The 25,446-nt window shown below is 36.6% G+C and overlaps 1 protein-coding gene across 1 annotated transcript in view; it reads left to right on the top strand.

Annotated features, from left to right (window-relative positions):
- Nucleotides 1–23,589, top strand: part of FRS2 (fibroblast growth factor receptor substrate 2) — a 49,410-nt gene extending 25,821 nt beyond the window's left edge. Inside the window, exons 2-7 of the mRNA XM_014056102.2 lie at nucleotides 5,714–5,822; nucleotides 7,329–7,420; nucleotides 8,080–8,266; nucleotides 11,194–11,352; nucleotides 13,317–13,480; nucleotides 13,716–23,589. Of these exons, the coding sequence (XP_013911577.2) occupies nucleotides 7,355–7,420; nucleotides 8,080–8,266; nucleotides 11,194–11,352; nucleotides 13,317–13,480; nucleotides 13,716–14,705 (1,566 nt within the window). The 5' untranslated portion in view covers nucleotides 5,714–5,822; nucleotides 7,329–7,354 and the 3' untranslated portion in view covers nucleotides 14,706–23,589. The remainder of the gene's footprint in view (nucleotides 1–5,713; nucleotides 5,823–7,328; nucleotides 7,421–8,079; nucleotides 8,267–11,193; nucleotides 11,353–13,316; nucleotides 13,481–13,715) is intronic.
- Nucleotides 23,590–25,446: the final 1,857 nt, after the last annotated feature.

Here is a 25,446-nt window from a genome sequence, read left to right as displayed (position 1 = left end):
AGCATTCACTACCAAAGTGGATATTATGTGAACTGCCATTTAAATACTTTTTTTCAAATTTAATGGACTGATGCTCTTAAGAGCTATATGTAGTTTTTTTTAAAAATTAATGCTATAGGTACCAACCTGATTCTACAAGTTTGACTATGCTTGAATAATGTAGGAAGTGTGAAAAACAGTTGAATAATTATTTGAATGATTTCTGTATTTTGTTGTATCAGCAGTGTCAGAACTGCCATCTCACTATGCCATGCTTTGCTTGCTGCCATTCTGCTATATGCAGTGGGGAGAAGGAACTGCGGGGTTGGATCAGGGAAAGAGGAATCAAAACTAAGCATCTTGCTGTCCCGTGAGAGTTGCTGGCAGTTCCAAGGTCACACTGTGGAATGCAGCACCATCCAGCCTGCGAAGGCAGGGACTGTTATCCAATCAATTTCTCTGAATCCAATTGGAGACCTAGAGATAACAATGGGGGAAGGTTATGCTTTGGATGTGAAAATCTCAGATCCTACTTTACATCTTTGTAACCACTTGGCTTTAGTGAAGTGTACTTTCTCTAACAATGGATTTGAGAGTCTTTCTTTTCTATTTGACCATGTTAGGACGATTGACACAGAGCGTCCAATGTTTGATGAAGTTATGAATTATGAAAAAGATCTCAGAAAGATTCTGACTTTATCATATGTGATACGCTATTGTTTCGTGATTTCAGCTTTCTACCTTCAAAATGTTGAATTGCTTTTTTTACAAATGGGCAAATTCATTTAAACCTCCTTTTTGACAACATTTTCAGGATTATACCAAGGTGTTGGGGGATGTAGTCTTGACTTTTCTGAGCTTTTTATTGTGGTGGTATTTAAATAATGTTTTCATAAGGTTCAAAACTAAATTTAGTCTCTTTCATGTTCTGAAAACAATCAACTGTAGCGTTCTGTTATAAAACTTAACAAAAAAAATTCTTTATAAAAATAAAAAATTCTTCATGCTATTTTTAAGCCGGTCTTTATAGCATTAGATATTAAAAACATAATTTATTTATTTATTTATTTGTTTGTTTGTTTGTTTGTTTGTCTTGTATGCCGCCCACTCCCGGAGGACTCCGGGCGGCTCACAAAAGACAAGGGAAAGGGGGGAACAAGACAAAGACAACATATTAAAAACAAAACCAACATTCACAATTTCTATGGAGGTAGATGCTTCTCAGCTCCCCCAGCCTGCTGGAACAGCCAGGACTTGGTGGCTTTGCGGAAGGCCGGGAGGGTAGAAAGGATCCGGATCTCAACAGGGAGCTCGTTCCAGAGGGCCGGAGCTGCAACAGAGAAGGCTCTCCCCCGGGGAGTCGCCAGCCGACATTGGTTGGCAGATGGAATCCGGAGGAGACCCAACCTGTGTGATCTAATTGGTCTGAGAGAGGTAATCGGCAGGAGGCGGTCTCTCAGGTACCCAGGTCCGATGCCATGTAGGGCTTTATAGGTAGTGACCAGCACCTTGAAGCGGATTCGGAGACTAATAGGTAGCCAGTGCAGCTCGCGGAGGATAGGTGTAACGTGAGTGTACCTTGGTGCACCCACAATCGCTTGCGCGGCTGCATTCTGGACTAATTGGAGTCTTTGAACACTCTTCAAGGGCAGCCCCATGTAGAGCGCATTACAATAATCCAGTCTTGAGGTCACGAGTGACTGTCTGAAGGGCCTCCCGATCCAGGTAGGGTCGCAATTGGTGCACCAGGCGAACCTGGGCAAAGGTCCCCCTGGTCACAGCCGACAGATGGTGTTCTAGAGTCAGCTGTGGGTCCAGGAGGACTCCCAAATTGCGAACCCTCTCTGAGGGGCGTATAATTTTGCCCCCCAGCCTGAGAGATGGAACAGTTGGAAAATCTTTGGGAGGGAACATCAGAAGCCACTCGGTCTTGTCTGGATTGAGTGCCAACTTGTTTGCTCCCATCCAGACTCTAACAGCCTGCAGGCACTGGCACATCACTTCTACTGCTTCGCACGGGGCAGACAGATACAGCTGCGTATCGTCTGCATATTGATGATACTTAATCCCGTGCCGGCGTATGATCTCACCCAGCGGCTTCATGTAGATGTTAAATAGGAGGGGGGACAGGACCGAACCCTGCGGCACCCCATGCTTGAGGGGCCTTGGGGTCGATCTCTGCCCTCCGACCAACACCGACTGCGACCTGTCTGAGAGGTAGGAGGAGAACCACCACAAAACGGTGCCTCCCACCCCCACCTCTCGCAACCGTCGCAGAAGGATACCATGATCGATGGTATCGAAGGCCGCTGAGAGGTCAAGAAGCACAAGGATAGAGGGGTGACCCCTATCCCTGGCCCGCCAGAGATCATCGATCAGCGCGACCAAAGCAGTTTCCGTGCTGTAACCAGGCCTGAAACCCGACTGAAAAGAGTCTAGAGACTGGACGATAGTTGCTCAAAATGGCTGGGTCCAAAGACGATTTCTTCAGGAGGGGTCTCACCACCGCATCCTTTAGGAGGGGTGGGAAGATTCCCTCCCGGAGAGAGGTGTTCACAATCGTCTGGATCCAGCCGCGTGTCACCTCCCTGCTGGTCGAGACCAGCCAGGAGGGACACGGGTCCAGTATACAAGTGGAGGCCCGTTGAAACTCAATCCATAAAGCATGCTCAAGACCCTCCCCCGGTACCTCGGCTGGTATCGTGCAATTGGAGTCCAGCTCTGTCCGAATCTGAGCGACTTTATCCGTCAAATACTGAACAAATTCCTCAGCTCTACCCTGTAGAGGGTCACCCGCATCCCTCCCTTTCAAGAGGGAGCGAGTTATTCTAAACAAGGCGGCTGGGCGCGATTCGGCAGATGCAATAAGGGCGGCAAAATGCGAACATTTCGCCGCCCGTATTGCCACGAGATAGGCTCTAATAAAGGCTCTCATCCGTGCTCGGTCTGACTCAGATTTACTGGCTCTCCAGCGGCGCTCTAGGCGTCTCTTTTGGCGTTTCATCTCCCGGAGTTCCTCGGTGAACCAAGGAGCCCTCCTGGATCCGCCGCCTCGGAGAGGTCGCAAAGGCACAATCCAGTTTAGAGCCCCCGCCGCCGCTATATTCCAAGCAGCGACTAAGGACTCCACCAGATTGTGGACGATAGTGTCAGGTATTTCTCCAAGCGCCGTCTGAAACCCCATTGGGTCCATCAGGCGCCTGGGGCGGAACCACCTAATCGGTTCCTCCTCCCTACAGTGGGGGATTGGCCTCCGAAAGTCAAGCCTCAGCAGGAAGTGATCAGACCATGACAAGGGCAAGGTTTTAATGCCCTTCAACTCTAATAGTTGAATTTAATATTAATATATGTCTCTCCTCCTCCCTTGATACTGATATCAATAGATTTTTCTAATGCAAGAATTTGAGGTTTAAAAACAGACAATTTCATTTCTACTCCTCCAGTCTGGTTCGGCAGGGCAGCATGGGCATGCATTGGCTAAGGAATACTGGTTGACAAGGGCCAAGAAGAGTCCTTCCTTTTCCACTGTAACACCCGCCATATGGAGATTAGACCCTGACTCTGCAGTCTATTTGTAGCCCAGTAAAGACCAGGTTCTGTGCCCAGGCCTGGGACCCTGAGTGTGTGTGAAAGAGCCTGCCTCTTGGATGTATTAGCACTGCTGACTGTTGTTTTTCTCAGATGCTATATATTATAATTTTTGAATTCAAAATATCATTGTTTTTATACTATTTGTTGTTGTTTGCTGTTGAGATAGGCAGCTTTTCAAACGGATTAAATAAATAGAATTTAATTCAAATTTGCTACTTAAATATTAGAATCTAGGTATTAATCCACACAAGTATTAGAACCTAATCAGATTATCATGATCAAAGGCTAAAATGTGGTTTAGTGAGAGATGGCTAGATGTACAAATATAGTTTTTTTAAGTCAAACCTATATAGTGGTTTCCTGTTCATTGTCTAAACCAGGGGTGTCAAATATTTCATTGAGGGCCACATCAGGGTTGTGTTTAACCTTTGGGCGGGGGTGTCAGAAGGGCATGGCCAGGGTGGTCATGGCCAGCTTGACATCACTTATGCCCAGGATACCTGTGGTGGCCCGAGTGCTTTGCCAGTGAAAACAGAGCTTGGGAGGGCTGCATTCAGTCCACCACCACCCCCGGGCTCCATTTTCGCTGGCTGAGGATCTGCGGGCCGGTCCTTCACTGTTTCCAGGGTGGCCCCACGGGCCAGGTCTAAACACCTCATGGCTCACAGGCCTTGAGTTTGACATCCCTGGTCTAAACTATTACTACTGAATTGTTTTTCCATTCCTTTATAGTTGTCCTAATTTACCAACCACAGTAGGCAAATCTTCTGCTAAGCAACATTATTGTAAAGTGAAACATCACATGACCACACCCAACTTACAGCATCAGTTCGGAATGCAGATATTAAGTGACTCATCATAGTCATTAAGTGTAATGTCACATGACCATGACTTGTGACCTGCTGGCTTCCCCTTTGATTTTTTCACTTGTTGCAAGCTGACTGTGAAGCTCACAAATGGTGGTCACATGATTGCAAGACCCTCTGATCATTGTAAATGTGCACTGGTTACTAAGCACCCAAATTCTGGCCACAAGGCCACTGGGATGCTTTGATAGCCCCAGATGCAAGGACTTATAATAAATTTCCTTTTTCAGTACCATTATAACTTGGAATTGTTGCTGAATGAGCAGTTAGTAAGCAAGGATTGTCTGTACATTGAATATTTGAGGATTTTGAGTTTATTTTCTTCATTAAATTACATAACAAAATCTTTACTGCCCGCACAAGAGAAACTGTTATAAGGTAGTTGACCAGTTTTTTCATTCTTACATTTGTCACCCATAAACTTGACTATGTTCCAGCTTTTTACACCTGTTTTATTGCAAATGATATTTTCATATATTTCACTATCCAAAGTGTGTGAGGTGTTATAGATTCCAAAATATTAATGTCTATTTTTAATGTAATGTAAGTACAATATAAGCTATTACACATGATTTACTAAATTAGGCTGAGGAAAGCAATATGGAGCTCTTTAATGTTGAACTACAACCCTTTAGCCATTATACTAGATGGTACAGGATGACAGGAATTGCAGTCCAATATCTTGAGGGATGAGTGTTGACCGCTGTAACAGAATGTAGAGGAATCAACCCTACATAGCTAGCTTTTAATAGCATGATGTTGATTGTGCAGTGGTATTTACTATACAGAAGTCAAGATTGCTGGAAGCAAAATACCTATAACTTTTCTTATATATGCTCTATTATCAGACAAGAGCCATGGTGGTGCAGTGGTTAGAATACAGTATTGCAGGCTAGTTCTATCATAAGGTTGACTAAGCCTTCCATCCTTCCAAGGTTGGTAAAATGAGGACCCAGATTGTTGGGGGCAATATGCTGTAAACAGCTTAGAGAGGGCAATAAAACACTATGAAGCGGTATACAAGTCTAAGTGTTATTGCTATTAAAATGGATGTGCAAAAGTTATAATCTAACATACTTCAACAGAAGATGAGTGGAGTGTCTTCTGTTGTACACTGAATTCAAAAAGTAGTTTTTTATATATAAACAAGAAACATATACCCTATAGTAGCTGTTCATTAGGAATAATTAGTAATGGTTCAGAACAGAATAGTAATCACTGTTTTATTTTAGAGGCAGTTTTTTTATTTAAAGCTGTTGTCTTAATTCATTTTACAGTTTGTTCAAACTTTTATTCAACTATCTGGAAAGAAAACACGATGTTTTGAAGTATGAAAGGATTACTGCTGCTATACCAGAGGCTACGAATATTAATGGGCAAATCTAGGTGAGTATATCTACTTTCAGTGAGATGTTTCTCTATCAGAATCTGAAATCATCTTGTATATGAATTATAAGGTATACAATTGTTACTATATTTCCTGTTCTGTACATAGATAGAATGTCAGTAGCTTGCCCCAAAACAACAGAGCAACAGAGTTTTTTATTGTGCTTTTTAATTAGCTAAAAATACAAATTGTGGTTTTTCCAGCTTTAATTTTTGTGGCAAGTAAGCACCTTTGCCAGTTTACTAATGTATTCTAGCTATAACCCTTTTTTAAAGAAAGTGATATTACCTTTCTACCAGAACATGTATGTATCTTAACATTCCTCCATCCCTTTCCCCATCTTTAGAAAACATTCTACCAAGGTATATACATTGATCTATTTGCTCTAATTTTTCATTATTTGTGTAAAACCTGCAGCATTTGCTTTACTTTTCCATTTTAAGGTTTGTACTCCTTGTTGCATCAAGCAGTGTAACGTTTGCTGCAAATTGGCAGTTGGTCTTACCTGAACTGCTATTTTAGGAGTTGGGACAGGAGGCTCCAGTAGGGGCATTATCACGCCCAATTGGCCACGAGACTGGGATGAAGCTGAAGCCACCCCTCTGTGCTCCACCCTTGACTCCCAGTTTCATCGAAGCGAGCTCTCCCGAGACCTGAAAACAAGGCACAAAGGAGAAATCTCACTCCCCACCAGCTATCTAGCTAACATAGGGCGGGAACTGGAGCCTCCTTTCCCAACTCCTAAAATAGCAGTTCAGGTAAGACCAACTGCTATTTTCCAGAGTGAGGAACAGGAATCTCCAGTAGTGAGACCTCAAAAGCGCCGCTCAAAATGGCCACCGCAATGGCGACAGAGCCTTCTCAGCCCTCAACAAACAAGGCACTCTCCGTAGTGGCCAGCAATGGAAGCCACAGTCAGGCAACTTACTGGCAGGAGAAGGGAGCTGTTTCGCAAGAAGGCTGCAGAGGCAAGGAGGGTCCAGTAGTGATAAAGATCAGGAGTCAAAATTTTATGTCTTGTCTCTAGCCAGACTGAGATGAAACTGGAAGTCAAGGGTGGAGCACAGAGGCGTGGCTTCAGCTTCATCCCAGTTTCGTGGCCAATTGGGTGTGATAATACCACTACTGGAGCCTCCTGTCCCTCACTCCAAAAAACATTCAGTTTCATTAAATTCTGCTCAGTATTTTCCCAGGCATACTTAATAGACTAAGTTTCATACAATTTTTGCAATCATCCTTGTTACCTTTCCTTTTGTATGTGGAAACATCAACAGCATTATCAAATGAGTTATTATTAAAAAATACAATATTTTAGAAATATGGAATTCTGTGTTCATTATTCAAGCATTAGATATAATATATTTAAGACAGTTTACATTTGATCTCTTCATACTGCTTTTATAATATCTATCATGTTTTTTGAATATGTTGCAATTATTTGCACTTCATTTTCCATTCTCTTTATTGCATTTGTCTTCAAAACAATTCTTTTTTCTTTGCTATAGTAATCACACGGTCTTCTAAAGAAGTCATGGGTAGCTGTTGTAGCTGTCCTGATAAAGAAGCAGTCCCTGATAACCATCGGAACAAATTTAAGGTACATTTCTACATGGAAACTTTTGAATGCAAGTTCTGGTTTGGGATTGACAAAGGGAAAAAATTAATTGTAAGGAATGATGGAGATTTTTGAAGTAATTTTTAAATACTGACTCTATTTTCAAGTTGATTCTTAAATTGAGAGCTAAGTAAGGTTGAGATACAGTGCTAGGCAGTCTGTGTTTGCTATACTTTGGACTATAACTCCCATCAATGCAGAACTAATGCTCATAAATTTTGAGCACTGTAATGAAATAATTGCAAAATATCATACTCCTTTATCTGCTACTTAATGTATATCTCTATTATTTACCACATGGATTATTTGGATATTTTCTTTTGTAATATTTTCAGATTAGGAACAGTTGATATCATAATTCATATCATCAAATCTTTGGGATAAATTATATCTACTTAAACCCACTGAAATGGATGATGGAAAGATGTGAAATATATTTTGTTGCATGGAGAAACATTTTCACATTCTGGAATTAACTATGTATTATTCTTACAATTATGCTAGGTTTATTTTCTGTTATCTAGCAGTTTTTAATAAATATTTGCTCAATTATATTTAGTAAAGTATATGGATGTATATAAATAAATATTTGAGTTTGATTGTGTAAATCATGTTTATTTTCTGAAAAATGTATTTTCTAGGTTATTAATGTGGATGATGATGGTAATGAATTGGGTTCTGGTATAATGGAACTTACAGATACAGAATTAATCTTGTATACCCGTAAACGGGATTCTGTCAAGTGGCACTACCTCTGTCTGCGCCGTTATGGCTATGATTCCAATCTTTTCTCATTTGAAAGTGGTCGAAGATGTCAAACTGGACCAGGTATGTATAAATAGTTCCCTATTTCATAAGTCTGTTAAATGGAACTCATATATAATGTAAAGCTAGTAGTATTGGTAAAATATGAAGTCTTAGAAATACATAGTATTAATCAACCTGTATCAACTGTACTTAGTTAATCCCTGTTATGGATACAATTATTATCTCCATCTTCTGAAGTGCTTTGACAAGTTCAAAGCCCTACTGATAACCAACTGGCAAGGCAGAAGGCCAGCATTTGCTATCCCATAGTTTTAAAACTTCCATTGCAGGCAAAAGGAAAGATTATATTTAAGTCAATATGAGAGCTGGCTGAATGTTGTGTCTGACAGAGTGATGGGTACATCAAGGATAGTCTGGAATATTAGCCCTGCCCATCTGCTTTCTGGGGGCACTCCCTCCCTTTTTTAGGCCTTTCCAAAACGAGAGATAATCAGTAAAAGAAAAAACCTGACATGAAGGGAAATTAAAAGGAATGGTATCTATCAGATTCCCCTCTCTTCACCATAAGGTTGGAACTAATTAAAATATTTGGAGAAGGAAACCCAACCTTCTCATCCTGAAATACTGTCCTGCAACATAGGATTATGTTGTTACAGAAGGTTTTTATTGACATTAAACAGTATTAATCTAATTGGCATTGATCTGTACACTATCAATTGAGTGTTCAGTGGCAGCAGGAAAAAGACATGTTTCAATTAGAAAGCAACTGAGGAACAGAAAAATGGCTGGTGCCAGGTTCGGTTAACGTGGGTTCATTAGTCAGAACCTTGACATAGAATTTATTGGATTTTCTTTTTTAAAAATACAATAGCCAAAATCTGTAGTCACACAAGGAAATTAGAGAAAAGACAGAGTGATACAATAGAATTTTTCCTATGAAGAAATATTTTTTAATTTAGAGATGGACCACAGAGAGATAAAATATTGGGAAAGAACTAAATTGATGTTTTTTTCCCCCTCTCTTTATTACAAAGGAATCCAGGTAATGGCTTTGGTATGAGTTAAAAAAATATTTGTCACAAGATGAGAAATTGATTGCTTCAAGGACTGTGATGGCCACTAACTTAGAGAGTTTTAAGATAAAATTAAACAATTTCATAGAGAATAGTTTTATCAGTGGCTAGTTGAAACTTCATGTTGATATACAATGTGCTTCTCAATACCAACTGCTGAAGGTCAATATCAGAGAAGTGCGGTTTGTGAGTCATTGAACTTACATAATGGCCTTGAATAAATCACATCTCCCACATTATTCATGTGTAGATAAGTGACATAAATTGTAAATATGTTTATATTCTCAAAACTTAAATATTTTATTGGATTTTAAAAACTAAGCTCATATAAATGCAACCATATTTTCAGGATCCAACTATTGCCTTATATTTGAGAATATACAAACATGGTCCTATTTATTTATCAACATTTCAGCTTTTTTGTTCAGGAATATGGTTAAATGCAGTATAAAAATGTAGTATACATCTTTATGATTTATTGTCCAATTATTCAAATTATTAATTTATCTCCAAACTGTTGTATAATATTAATTTCCTGTTTGTATGAGTTGTATGTTTCAGTATCAAGTAACTCTGTAAAAAAAAAATTATCTTAAAATACTAGCCTTCACTGTGTACTGAAATTATCGGTTATACACCATAGCTTTCATAATGTCAGCTCCAGTTGGTATAGCATTTTAAAAGTCTTATTTAGAATCACATTTGTTAAAATTGCTCTATAAGGCAAAATCCCTAATTTTGCCATATAGTTTTGCCTATTTAATCCTTAAAATTTCAAATTTATAAACCTACTTTCCTGGAAGCTGGCCTAGACTAGACAATTTTCTTCAAAGAGAATCATCCCAGACAGTATAGTACATAGCCCAACTACTGTTAGGAAGTTTGCATGACACTAAATCAATAGATTACTATTTAAAGGGTGGGGGAGGTTAAGTTGAAATTTATTATTGGCTTGAATAGAATAATACATAATTTTTAAAATATTATTTAAATAAATATTTGATGTTAAATAAGCCAGCAAAGGCAAAGATACAATTGCTAATAAGAAGGTCAACTTAATTATTTCAATGGACAAATAATACAATATTGCAACTATATTGTTTCCCTTTGTTGATGAGAATAAGATGGGGGTTTCATTGCTGCTGAAAGAAAAAAGTGGAACAACTCTAGAGGAAAATCTTTGATACTGCTTACTTTGTTTCTGATTTTAGTCCTTGAGACCAAACCAGATTTGTTTTATTTGTTCTATTCACATCTGTCACATTCCTTCAAATTTTAACTTTGACATGAATCTGGGCTGTGTACCAGAGGTGGTATTCAGCAGGTTCTGACCAGTTCTGGAGAACCGATAGTAGAAATTTTGAGTAGTTCGGAGAACTGGTAAATACCACCTCTGACTGGCCCTGCCTCCATTTATTCTCTGCCTCCCAAATCCCAGGTGATCGGGAGGTAATGGAGATTTTACAGTATCCTTCCCCTGCCATGCCCACCAAGCCACGCCTACAGAACCAGTACTAAAAAAAATTGAATCCCACCGCTGCTGTGTACCTTGTGTTAGATCCTTCTTATTTCTTTATATATAATGTTTACATTAATTTTGGTACTATAATGGACCTGAAAACTTGGAATGTATTAAGTGTGAAACTATGTTCTGCTAAGAGGCAATTGTTCTTGAGATGTTTTCTGATATTATTCACGTCCTATGCTAGGCTACAAGTGTACTCCAAAATTCTTGGTCTGTAGCTATGGTCTTGCAACTAGTTTTCTGATACAGATACCAAAAATTCTCCTTTGGAATTGCAGGAAGTTATAATTGTTAAAAATTTAAAAACTAAATATCTTTCATTAACAGGTATATGAATAAATGATTATGCATACATTCATTATTATGATGTCTAATATATGTTTTTGCAGGGATATTTGCCTTCAAGTGTGCTCGTGCAGAGGAACTGTTTAATATGCTGCAGGAAATCATGCAGAACAATAGTATAAATGTAGTAGAAGAACCAGTTGTAGAAAGGAATCTACATCAAACAGAGATTGAGGTTCCAAGAACACCTCTCACACCTACCAGTAAGTTGATGTGTGAGTGATTCATTGACTAGGCTTACATGATTTGTTAAGGTTGCCATTTTTTTTTAACTTTGAATGTATCAAGTGATAATTATTATACATAATTTTCACACCACGTGACAGTTAATATTTTAAAGAAAATATAAAGTAATTAGTGGACTAAAATAATTTGTCATAAGGAATTCATTACTGTATTTTTTTTCAAGTTGATAATCTGATAAGGATTGATGTTAGTCACTGTTATTGAAAGTTTCTGAGGAAGGGAGATTGTCGGCAGAGATAGATTGTCTTGGAAATGACCTATGACAACTTACTGTAGAGTCAGGACAAAGTTTGGATTGGAGAGGCCTACTCTACAAAAGCACTGACAGATATTGGCCCTCTGGCTGTACCGAGGTGATCTCTTGGAAGGACTTCAGAATGGGGCTTTAGCCTGGGATTTACACATGCTTGCTAATATTGAAAGAGAGAATATGTTTCTACAGTGCCATATACTTGCCACATTGGGGAGAAAGTAGTGGACTATATAAATGTGATTGTATAAGAGAAGGTAATTTTTTCAGAGGATAATGTTTTTTTGAACTACATACCGTACCTAGGAGACAACCAGATAGCATAAATGGATTCTTTGTACTTACTATGCTACAAAACTGATATTGCAGCATTAGAAAGATAAATGTATAACTCCATTTATTCAATTGATTGAAGACCTGATTCACTTACTACTTATAGGCTAATTGCCTATACATGTAGACTATGTACAGCCAATATCATGAAATATAGGACTCATTTATGGAGAATATAATAGACTAAAAATTATTAAAATTATTGTCATATAAATGTATTAGAAATACATATATACTTGAATAATATTTACATTAAATATTTACATTAAATACACACACACATATATGTATGTATGTATGTATGTATACATTATAGTATAATGCCCTATCATACTGTTTTTTTCTTTGTTATTTTTTTCACTTTTTTCTTACAGCATGTTTTATGTGTTTATTCTTCTCTTTGACAATGTACTGTATTTTTTGGAGTATAAGATGCACACACACCCCTTAAAAGTGGAAGAAAATTTAGGTGTGTCTTATAGACCAAATCCGGGCATTTTTGGCCTCCCAACGCTCCGCGCGTCACGTTTTCATCCTCCCCAGTCCCCAGAAGCACTCTGCAGTGCTCTGCACAGCCCGTTTTCGCCAAAAAATGAGCCTGTTTTGGGCCTCCCAAGCCCTCCGCACATGACTTTTTGGAACCTAAAAATGAACCTGTGTTTGGCAAAAATGGGCCCAGTTTTGGCAAAAACGGCATGTGCAGAGTGCTTCTGGGGGCCAGGGAAGGCTAAAATGCAAGCACCAAGGCCAAAAACTATTTTTTTCTTGTTTTTCCTCCTGTAAAATAGTCTGGTGTGCCTTATAGTGTGAAAAATACGGTATCTATCCCCCATTATTGTCTTTGGGTTTTTTCTCGTTTTTTCTCAATTTTGTTACTTATTAAAAAACAATAAATAATTGCTCCAAGTCTTGGGAATGGTGTGGTTTATAAATTTTAATGAGTAAAATCTGATGCAGAGTAGGCCAAACACAAGAATTGCATTTGTTTTTGTTTCGTCTTTTAGCCAGTCCATGCTTCTAGACATGTATTTGGTTTTAATATATGTGACCTCTTGCTCTAGGCAGGAGCCTTTTTAACATATATGGCCCCTGGTCCTGAACAGAAAGTATGAATTTTGCTTTTCTTAAGATAAAATGCTGATAATGAAATTCTGTGAACTCTTTGCTGCAATGTTTGAGTCTGTGCTTTTTGAGTTTTTGATTCCTAGCTACTCTCTGGACAAGCCCTTGCAATTGTTACAGTTTAACTTGTAGTGAATTAGTATTTATTAATATATATGTTCTGAAGGAATAATATTAATGATATCAATGTAAAAATTGGATTTTCTTTTTAACCAGCACCTGGATTGAGTGGGCAGAATTTACCTAATGGGTACCCAAGGTATCCCTCCTATGGAGATGCTTCATCACATCCTTCCAGCCGACACCCTTCAGTAGGAAGTGCACGTCTTCCTTCAGTAGGTGAAGAGTCCACACACCCCTTACTTGTAGCAGAAGAACAAGTAAGTTATTCTGAATTTTCTTTTCCATATTCTAATTTTATTGTAACTAGCCATTATGATATATTTATATTAATATTGCTAAAATATGCCCTGTATATGATGGAAGTACACTGAATCCAGTTTTATGTTTAGTGGGTGTCTACATTATTATATGTCATTGTTAGATTTATGTGATCAAGGGTCAAAAAAGAATATGGCAATGTATAAGATTGACATTGGACTCTAACTTTTGCAGGTCCATACATATGTGAATACAACGGGCGTACAGGAAGAAAGAAAAAGCAAACCAACTGCACGCACACCTCTGGAACAAAAGGTTCCCAATGCAGAAACAAACAAGGCAAGAGAAGAAGAGGCTTGCTGTGATAACAGGGATGCACAGGTTGTACTGGAACCTCAAGGAGTCAAATTTGTTTTGGGCCCTACTCCTGTCCAGCGACAATTAATGGAAAAGGAAAAACTGGAATCAAGTGGGAACTGTACTCAAATTAGTGGCAACAATACTGAAACAAATGGTAGCAATACTCAAGCTAGTGGAAATAGTAACCATGAATGGGATACTGGATATGACAGTGATGAACGCAAAGAAGTGTCTTCTGGTAATAAACTAACGTATGAAAATGTAAATAGATTGTCTATCCCTAATGCTCCAGGGCACATGAGGGGTCGTCTAGTGTCATCCAGTACTTCTGATACTCAAAACATCAATAATTCAGCTCAAAGGAGAACTGCACTGTTAAATTATGAAAATCTTCCTTCTTTGCCTCCAGTTTGGGAAGCTCATAAGCTAAGTAAAGAGGAGGATGACAGTTTAGGACCAAAGACTCCCTCTTTGAATGGCTATCATAATAACTTAGATCCCATGCATAATTATGTCAATACAGAGAATGTAACAGTACCATCAAGTGCTCACAAAGTCGAATATGCAAGACGTCGGGACTGTACCCCTACGGTCTTCAATTTTGATATTAGGCGACCAAGTTCAGAACACAGGCAACTCAATTATATACAAGTTGATTTGGAAGCTGGCAGTGACTCTGATAACCCACAGACTCCCAAAACTCCTACTACTCCACTTCCTCCAACACCAACCAGGCGCACCGAGCTATATGCTGTGATAGATATCGAAAGAACTGCTGCTATGTCAAACTTGCAGAAAGCACTGCCACGAGACGACGGTACTTCTAGAAAAACTAGGCATAACAGTACTGACCTGCCTATGTGAGCTTGGAAAGCAGTAGTGAAATCATTTGCACCTTTGTGAAGAATTGTTTTAATTGGATGAGTGCTGTTTTATTTTTGAATGCTATCACCTTTCATAGGTTAATAGATTTTTCTGAATACTTCATTTGCTTGCTTAAAGGGAATTTAAGGTAGAAAAAGTATTAAATAACATTATCATTTTATAATTATAGAAACAGCTTTTAAATATTTTTGCCATTTTTATAGTGCCTATTTTATTATCTGAAAGTTATAGTAGCCAATTATAATAAATTGGCCATGTGCCTAAAATCACTGTCAAGGCATTATGACACTCCTATGCTGCCTGAAACTTGCATTATTTTCAAATCAGTAGAATCTCTCATAGTACATGAATAGACTCACAGATTCCAGTTGAATTTATGTGTGGTATAAATGAGAAAGATTTTAGTCAATGTCAGTTGTAAAATCATGGTACGGTTTTCTTTCAGAGTGCTGGGTTTTTGAGAAAGGATTGACAGGCAGCTGTTACCCTCCAAACCTCTTCTAATAGGAGCAGCTTTCTATAGTAAATCCTTTTATTAAATCTAATAAAGCCAATTTTAGTACTGAGGAGAATGCCATTTAATGGCTGATTTGGGAGAGAGGGAAAATGGATGAAATTGTCATCTTCATTAAGATTTCATTCAGATGTCATGTAGCTCATGGAATTGGTTTAAAATTACCCATGATCTTTAGATGCACTTTAAATTCACTAACCATAAGTCCAATAACTAGTAATTTAAAACATGCTCTGGTACTATTTTATTAAAAAGTTTGTTTTGCAGTTCTAGAATTTGTTTTTTCTTTCTCAAGTTAATAACAACAGGTAAATAATATGAAGAAGGTACATCATTTATCAGGAAAATGACATGCACCTAAATAATTTCAAACCTTTTGCCAAGTGAAGATGGATATTGTTAAAGGAGTACTATGCTTTATGGGCTAAGGGCTATAAATTGTATATATAGGACATAAAGGATGATATTGCATTTATCTACAGTGCAACTTTTCTAGCTCTTTTTTCTTTGTGTAGCTCTATTACTTTCTCTAAAACTGCTTTTGAGACCTTCAAAGACCTATGAAGGCCTCCTGGAACAAATATTCCATGCACTCTGACAGGATGCAAGCAGAAGTAAAAAATCAGGTCTCCTCCTAATCCATTCAAAAGTACCACTAATGCACAGGTCTCTTTAGTTTGTGATTTCCGTGTTAGTTATTTTTTTAAATACACCAACTTGAGTTTAGAATTCACCTGCCACTATTGTTGTATGAGATACAGCATTAATTTTTTTCCATCAGATTTCTTCCATCAAAGAATTTAAAATTTGTCTTGCTTTAGATAGCTCTTTTTATACTTTTATACAGATATTCACACTCTAAATATTTTTAATATAATTCACAATCATGTATCTACAGTGGGTTCTTTTTACCTTTTACTTTTGAAAATCTTCTTTTACTTCCCTCTTTTCAGTTGTATCAGTAGCTTAACTCTGTATGTAATTTGTGTTCAGCATATTTTCTGTGTTTCATCTTGTTCAGTGTTTTTCATGTGTATTGGAAAGGCCCATTTGTAATATTGTCAATTAAGAGAAAGCTGACTTTCACAATTTAAGGATGCATTATGTTCATTTCAGAGCATTGTTATTTTTACAGAGGCATGATGTAATATGTTTTCATATTTAGTTTAACCCAGAAAAAAGGAATTGCAAACCAAAGTATCAAAGTTAGAATGATGGATTTAATACATTGTATGACTTACTTATAAAAGCCAGTAACATGGTTTAGTTCTATGAATAATGAGCTTGTGGCCCAAAAATCCTTTCAGTTTTGTTATAAGCTACTCTTTTCTATAAACTGACTTAATCTTAAGTCAGTTTTACTGAAAGTAAAAATGGAATGCCTACTGAATGTAATCTCTTAAATTAATACTCATAACTCCTTAATAGATACTTGATAGCTTAATTACTCCTGAATACTTCCTATACATTTACCATTGCTGAGTTTTACCTTTCAATCTATTTTTGACTCTGTCGAATTCCCAGTTAGAAGTCTCTATGTATACAGTGCTGTGCAAAGTTTATAACAGTATGAAGCAGTTTCTATCTACAATTTAAAAAAAGTAAAACCTGTTTTAAGCAGCTATAAAGTTTATACAGATAGTCCACAATTTACAACAACAATTGGTACTGGAATTTTGGTTGTAAGCCAAGGCTCTATGTGACCTGATTTTTTTTTACAGTTGTTAGGGTTAGGGTTACAGTGGTTGTTAAACAAATCACATGGTCATAAATCCACTTTCCCAAATTGACATTTTTTTGCCGAAAACCAGCAAAAAATGTTGCAGTTCATGCTCATGGGTCACTGCAAGCAGTTTTAAATGTGAGCTTGGGGGAGCACATATTATGGTGGCCAGAAGTGATTTATGAACCATTAAAGCACTCTGAGGCCATCATAACTGAATGGTTGCTAAATGACTGGTTGTAAGTGGAGAACTCTCTGAAGAGAGGTTGCCATTCTAATGCATTTTGAGAATGTAGAAAAAAAAGTAGTTTAGCTAGTGTGGTTTCCTAGGGGAAAGAAAAACAAAACAAAGCCAAACATTATGAGGAAATTCCAGTATAGAGGATGCTTATTTCCTCATTGGACTTAAAAAGCATGAAATGTATAGATCAGCACATAATGATAGTGCTTCATATATTTAAAAAAATTGAAAATTGCATTTTTATTTGAATGGTAATTCAAATCTGGCCAGTGTTATTGCATAATACATTTTGTCTAAAGCTGCAATCCTTCATCTACTTACTTGGGGCTAAATCCTATTAAAGTCTATTTTCATTTACTTCTCAATAGACATCCATACATTTGTACCATAAGGTACTGATTTTTTCAACAGGTAAGAAAATGGGGTAAAATTGGAAAGATCAGTATAGTAATAAGTAAGATTTTGTTATTTGAATTTAAAACAATATGTAGACCTTAGTATAATCATGCAGAAATTAGAGGAATTCATATTTTCAGATGAAGCTCTGAAAGTAAATATTCATGTTATGTAGCAGTGGAAGTATATTTGGATACTAAACATAATGATGTACTATTTTTTACACAAAATATTGGACACTTAACTAGAGTTTAATACCTGTTGATTCTAGGTAATTGTTTCTGACTAAAGAGGACTAGATTTTTAGCCCCTAGATTTTTAGTAAAATAATTATTCCCAAATTACATTTATCTCACATGGTAATAATACATTTATCAGATTATGAGCTTTCAGGTGGTGTCTCCACCCTTCAAAAGGACCAAATTCTTCAATCAATATAATTATTTGTTTTGGAAAGTATTTAGTATTCCAGATTTGGAGCAATAGCAACACTGCTAACACTTAGTAATTTAGAACATTACATCTAAAATACATGCATCAGTACGAGTTCAGATTACAACAATGAAACCTTTGGAAACATAAGAACAGTATTCGATCAGACCAAAGGGCAATTTCTATGTGGCCAACCAGATTTATCTGGGGAGTTCACAGCAATGTTTGAGTGCAGTGGCATTGTCACTCTTACAGAAACTACCATTCTGAAGCATGCTGGCTCCAATTCCAGAAGAGAGTGTGTGTTTGTGTATATATACAGAGAAGGGGAGTTCTCTTTGCTAAAGTTCCTATTCTGTTGTAATTTCATTTTTATTTCATTAGAATGCTTATGGTGACAAATTGCCTGAAAGGTGTTCCAATTATAGTGTGTAAGAATATAATCAGATATTCAACTAGAACTCTGTCTTGGAAAAATTGATGTTTCCTTTATGATGACATTTTAATATTCTATCTGGCAAGCATTTCGGTTTTGTTGTCAATAAATTTAAGAATATTCTCTATAAGGAACATTAACCCCAAAAAGTCAAAATAATATACGAGTTCATCTCAGTTTAATCTACAGTATTGCAATTAACTGGAACTATGATAGAACCACATGCCTTAAATAGTTTTTCTTCAGACTGGTGCCAAATGTGCTGTGTTACAATGGTCTGATTTCTAAGGCAACATATTGGCTGAAAATTAGAGGCACCGCATTTGCAAAACACTTGAAGAGACCAGGCTGTAGAAAAAGTTCAAGTTCCAAAATTCTCAAAATACAATAGGAAAGCTAATGTAACCAGAAAAAGTAAGATTTCAATATGATGAGCTGTATTTAATTCTGTTTCTCTATTTTTCATATATTCTGTACCTAAAACATCTAAGTATGTTGGAAAGTAATTGCGATAGTTATTTCTTTTCTCTATAGTTTTATGTTTCCAGTGATTGGCAGTACATCTCATTAGCTGCTGTCAGCTGATGACATTTTCCTGGATAGAGTCCATTATGGTAAATTCAAAATCGCAAATTTCTAAATGCTTTTCTTTTCATCAGTACTAATATTTGTATTGAACTTGCACAGTGCTTATCAGGACAGCACTGAAAATAAACATTTAGGGGAATTAACAGGCATAGTAATGAAATTTAAAATAAAAATACAGTGCCTTTAGTAACGCTGATAATCTATTTTTTGTGACCTCGTGATAATTTAGCCTGAATTTCAATATTGTAGAAAGGTGCAAGAAATGAGATAAAATTGCTACACTTGAACCCTTTTACTGTGATAGTTTTGTGCTGAAAAGCCTAAGGGAAGGTGTAAAACTTTGCCCCCCCCCCCCAAAAAAAAGTGCCATCAGAGCTAGAACAGCCTGTCCACTGCTATTCTGAACATTATATTTAGTAAAACCATAATTCTGTCCATTTTTCTGTGCCATATTTCTACATCAAGACTATAAACATAACATTTGCCAAATTATATTATGTCAAGCAAATTTTCATATGTCCTTTTTCCATATTACCTAAGTACTTGAAGGCTAGATACATAGATCACACACAAAATGTACGTCCATTACAAGAGAGTCTATTTAGCCTACCAGAGCTTCAAAGATTGTAGTAGGCATTTAAAACACATCTCAGCTATTTCAACTACCAGATTCCTTTTTTTCATAGGAAAATCAGTTTGGAAGACCGGTGGTGCTTTTAGACACATGAACACGGCCATGATTACATGTTGAGATGATCAGCTTCATAAGTTCAACTAAAAGCTGCTCTACTAAAGCATGATAGAAAGCAAAATTGTCTCTTTGAACTTCTAATAATTTACATATTGAATTATTTCTATATAGAAGAAATATGTGGAGGCTTCTCTAATTGTTAGTATCAGTTGAAGCAGATGAGATGCAGTTTCAAGATAGTCAAAATTATCTTTATATGGTTTATTCTAAAGTGATTCTGCTATGACAATGTGCAGTTGCATGCTAAAATGATCTAGTCATCATCATAGGGCTTCCCTTTTTAGTTTCATTGCACAAATTCCTACCTTGAGGTATAAGCTTTTGTTTGCCCTATGGGTGCCAACAACAACAACCCTGATGTTTTCTCTGTTGGGTTAAGTTATCCTTTTCTTTTTTAATTATTTACTGATTTTCAGTGAGTTTTGCACTATTGCATCTATCCATTTATTAGTCAAAATTAAAAGGTTTCTAACAGAAGCAACTGATTTAAATTTAAATTATCCTTACAAAAACGATTATCTAGTGATATCATAAACCAGCTAAATCCGATTGTTTATTTAGACTAAATCTGACTGAGACTATTTTTTTCTTCTTGTTCTTTCATACACTCCCACCTGTCCCCTCCTGTCAATTTTTTAATTGACTAAAATGTATTGTTATACTGCATTACTGAAGGTAGAAAATATATGGGTGCATTGCCATATATATTTTTAATAAGAAGAGTATATTCACTGAAAGTTTGTTAAGTTTTATTTCTGGCCAGCAAAGACGATCAAATAGAACATTTACTGAAAGGGCAACAGACATAGTATTAAGTAGGTCTAAATTATACAAGTCTATTTGGTAGATGGGATAAAGATAATTTGGCTGAAATATAATTTGTGGCTATTACGATTTATCTCAATGTACTCAGGAATAGTACAGTGAAATGTACTTACTGTATTATGTAAAGAAAATTGGTAATAGAATATATCAAAGCAATATTGCATGTGATCCCACTATATAATGATTTCTTTACTTTTTTAAAAATTATCTTGAATTCTTGTTCTGGAATCCTGATGAAAGTTCTTTCCCCTTCCTGCTTGAGAAATTGTATCCATTCTAAATTTAAAAAAAGTTTATGGCAAATGCCTTCCCATTTAATTTCAAAATTATAAAGTTCTAAAACATGTGCATTTATTAAAAAATAAACTAAGAGGAAGTTATGGTGTCCTAAATTAGATTTGAAGCCTATAATTATTAAAAATGCTTGGACATTCTGATACTATTCCACTGTCTCTTCTCTAGAGTAATCTTGTTTGATGGATCTTACAGTATCTTCTCCTGTTTTTATTTTTTCTATTAGCAATGCATTGCAACAATGGATTACTTGCTAATGTTATTTAAATGTGTGTGACCAGATAAATAACAAGAGTTTCTCTACATTTACTAATGATATGAAACACTATTTTAGTTAAAGTGGTCAGTCCATTTTGGATTCCCCAACTCAAGCATAAATTTGCAAGACAACATGATTTAAATGAATTTTGTCTATTTATGAGATATATGTTCCCCTAAGTCAGTGTTTTTCAACCTTTTTTGTGCAAAGGCACACTTTTTTCATGAAAAAAATCACGAGGCACACCACCATTAGAAAATGTTAAAAAAATTTAACTCTGTGCCTATATTGACTATATATAAAGTAATTCTCCCACGGCACACCTTACACTATGTCACGGCACACTAGTGTGCCACGGCACAGTGGTTGAAAAACACTGCCCTAAGTATCCGTTTGGATTGCATTCTTCCATCTTATAACAGTGTTTAAACACTACGTACCAGCACTATCTAATTGATTCTAATAAATAAATTCTCACCTCAGACTTCATAACTGGCTGCTTTTGTGGTATAGCCAAGTTGTTTTTCACATTTTATGGTCTAACATGGTAATATACTAACATGCTAATAAGACTAGAGCCTGAGACCCATGAGCAGAAGGAACATTAAATTACAGGAGTTACAGGATTTTCCTGCCCCACACCCTGGAAAACCAGTCCCTGAGATTTGGAGCAGCAAATAAAATATCATAGGATAAGATGTAAAGGATCATTGTGGGAGATATCTTGGATGAATAGTATTTGCTAAACAGGGTGCTCTAGTTTGAGATGATTGACAACTGATTCAGAGGCCCGGATCAGGTGAACTGGTAGTGGCGGCGATGGGAGGCTCCACTCACCTGCCCGGACATTTCTACGCATGCGCAGAAGCGTCATGCATCTGCATGAGGAAACCGGTAGTAAAAAAAAAAAAATGGAAACCCACCACTGAACTGATTGCATCGATTCTCATAGATTTTGGTAGAGATATTGGAGGAGAAATTAGTGAAAGTCTTTTACAGCTTCCTTCTCGTTTCCATAATTTTACTTCAAATCTTAACATTTCTTGTAAAAGAATGTATGCTAAAGTTAAGATCCCTCAAAATAGCCTTCATAATCCATGAAGCATTGCTGAAAATCAAATTTTAACCATGTACTTGCAAAAGGTATGTAAATTATTTTTGGTTTTTAAGGCTAAAATTATATATTTGGTAACATACATGTTGACTGTCATAGCCACTAGAGTTAACCTTTGTATTTACATTTGTAATGAGTCCTAGTCTTTATAAATTAGTTTATTAATTATTTTGGCACAATGTGGTCTTCCTGTATGCTCATAAAATACTGTCTTGGAACAGGGCCTTTATGAAAACGTAATTCTCAGTGAGATGTCCTTTTGAAACATTATGTAATAAATTTTATGAGGTAGAGGGCTACACACACAAACACACACAGCCTTAAAAGAGTATAGAAGCAATTAGACAATTTCTCTAATATATGAAAGGATGAAATTAGCCCCAAATTAGAAAGTGTCTTCTAGTTCTCACTTTCCTGAGACATAATCTTTATCATATAAATATTTATAACAGTGGAAATAATAGTCATATAATTACACAAACTATTACTTTCTGTAAAGGGAAGACTGATTGAAATCTTCTCAGAGTTTAGAGATTCAAATGTAATAAAAAACATGAATTTTGTCTTTTGCAGTAATTATCTCCCCCCAAAAATATGGAAAAATGCTCAGTAAATCGAGTATTCAATAATTAACCAGTAAATTCAGATACGTGTGTAAATATTACTGTGAATTTTGCTTCTCTTCATGCTTTGAGTTTTGAAATACTCTATGTGAAATAAATGATTTTAAAAATGGAGAGGACCTTTCACTCAGGAATTTCTATACTTGTTAACAATGGATGTCAACATCTTAAACTTTAACTTCACCTTTAAAAGTACATGCATATTAACTCTGTATTCTTATTATTTGCTAAACTAGGAATACAGATAGTGTTGCTTGTAAGACTGTCACCGAATGCAAAGGAAATGCTTCCATTTTGTAAAAAAGATTCAATGTTTGTACATTATACTATGTTACAGTGTGTCTCAACCAGCAAGTATGATGCCTTTTTATTTTTATGGCATAAACATCCATTCATTGTAGCATCACCTACTGTTATGTCTTTGGAACCACTGTGTAGGTAGAAAAGGAGGCAGTGTTTCAGAAGTTATTAATCTGACATCTTAATATGAAAACAGCTAACAGTCCTGTAATCACCAGTGTGCCACAAATGCATTTCTGAAATGCATAAATATACATTTCTATGAAAGCCAAATCTGTATTTGTATGTTAATTTTTCATTACACTGTAAAATACTGTAAAGTTGTATGTCCTAATTTTGAATTATAAAAATGTTTTCCTACATAAAAGCATCAGTATAGCAACTTTGTATGAAAGTAGCTTTCTACAGTTTTATTTTATATATTAAAAAGTCTAAAGTTGCCAAAATACTCCTTGAGAAGTTCAAAAGCTGTTTTTTCCCATCCACGGTGGCTCTTTTTAAACATTCCAGGCTTCTTTTGAAGCAATAGTGTTAGTCTTAAAAACATGCTGTATTTGTTTTTCAACAACCATATATTACCATTTAAGCTTGCTTTTACATTGATTTATCAAATGATGTCCATTTTTAAATTTATTCTGTAATACTGATAGCATTGTCCTCCTCAGAAGTGCCAGCTTCACAAAGAGCTGTAGCATGGCAATAAAATATTGATTTTATTATATAAGAATGTTCACTGTGTCTTCAATATTACCCTGTTTTCCCGAAAATAAGACTTCCCCAGATAATAAGACCAATCGGGCTTTTGAGTGCATGCGCTAAAAAAAGCCCTCCCCGAAAATATTGCAACACAGCAGCAGCCATGAGGTGACCACTCTTGCCTCCTCCTGCACCTCAAAAATAATAAGATCTCCCTGAAAATAAGACCAAGTGCTTTTTGGGGGGATCAAAAGAAAATAACACCCTGTCTTACTTTCGGGGAAACGCGATATAAGGGATGCTGTTTCCACATGTCCTGGATGTATGGTATTTTTCTTGATGTTCAACTTTAAACAGACTGACAGGAATCAAATATCTTTTAATGAAGATGCTCAGTAATTTCTTTCAAGTAGGACATAATATGTCTTTAGAATCTATACGGTGATAAAGCAGACCAGTGTCTGGACCAAATCAACTCTGTTGTTTAATAAGTCATCAACAAATGGTCCTAATTATGCCTTTAATTAAATTGATTGGACTAGCAGAAGAATTGTTTTCCTACTACCATATCATGTTAGGATGACTACAAAACAAGGATCAAATTTATTTGTTGAATCAGAGAATATAATATTTTTCAAGAAAATTAGAACTTTCTTTGTCTATGGAGCTTCTCAGTCATCAAGGTTATGAGTGACTCAAAGTTGCTTTTTTAAAGGCATGTAGGGAGCCCCTCCCCAATTAAAATATTCTTTATTCTTAATATTAAAAAGAATCAGGATATAAAATTTTCCCTAAAGGAGAAGAAGAGAAAAATCTTAACCAAGGCCGAAAGCAGCCACAGTCTTCTTGCCATAGGAAAACAGCCTCAAGCAGAAACTTGAAGAGGCTGGTCTTCAGGAATGGAGATTTTTTATCCATTCAGAAAGCCTGAGCCAATCTATTCATAAGCAAAGAGCAGCCCGAAACCCTAAATAAGCACCTAGGATTTGCATTTCTCTTTTTGCCTGTAGAGCCAGCCATGACTCCTCAATGACCCCATAGGAATCTGGCAACAGACATAGATCTTGAAGGACATATTCTTGCACAGGAACAGACATCTCAATTACAAAGCCCCAATGAATGTATGCCCACCTACTCTCAACCCCATTTCTCATCCACCCCAGAAACATGCCATTGTTCCTAGTTTCTGGCTACCAAATAAACAAGAGACTTTCTTTCCTGCAGCCTGCCTCCATTTTATTTCCAGGGTCTTTCTTCCAGCTTGGAATCAGACCAGATTTTCTTCCAACAGGGAAGTGGACTTTGTTTTTCCTTGAAGACATTTCACTTCCCATCCAAGAAAAGAAGCTTCTTGTATGAGAAGCAAAACATCTTCAACTCTCCCCCCCCCCCAAAAAAAAAGTCCAGTTGCCTTTTGTAAAAGTACCTTTGGGATAGTACTTGCTTTCTGGATCTGTAACTGATGCAGCCTGAGACCTTTACTTGTATTTCTTGCATTTGCCAAGTTGAAGATTACCATTCTGATTTT

This window comes from Thamnophis sirtalis, unplaced genomic scaffold (assembly GCF_051295495.1).
Source record: "Thamnophis sirtalis isolate CommonGarterSnake01/CBP01778 unplaced genomic scaffold, rThaSir2_p1.2 scaffold_9, whole genome shotgun sequence".
Classification (NCBI taxonomy): domain Eukaryota; kingdom Metazoa; phylum Chordata; class Lepidosauria; order Squamata; family Natricidae; genus Thamnophis; species Thamnophis sirtalis.
This window is presented reverse-complemented; position numbering and strand designations above follow the sequence as displayed.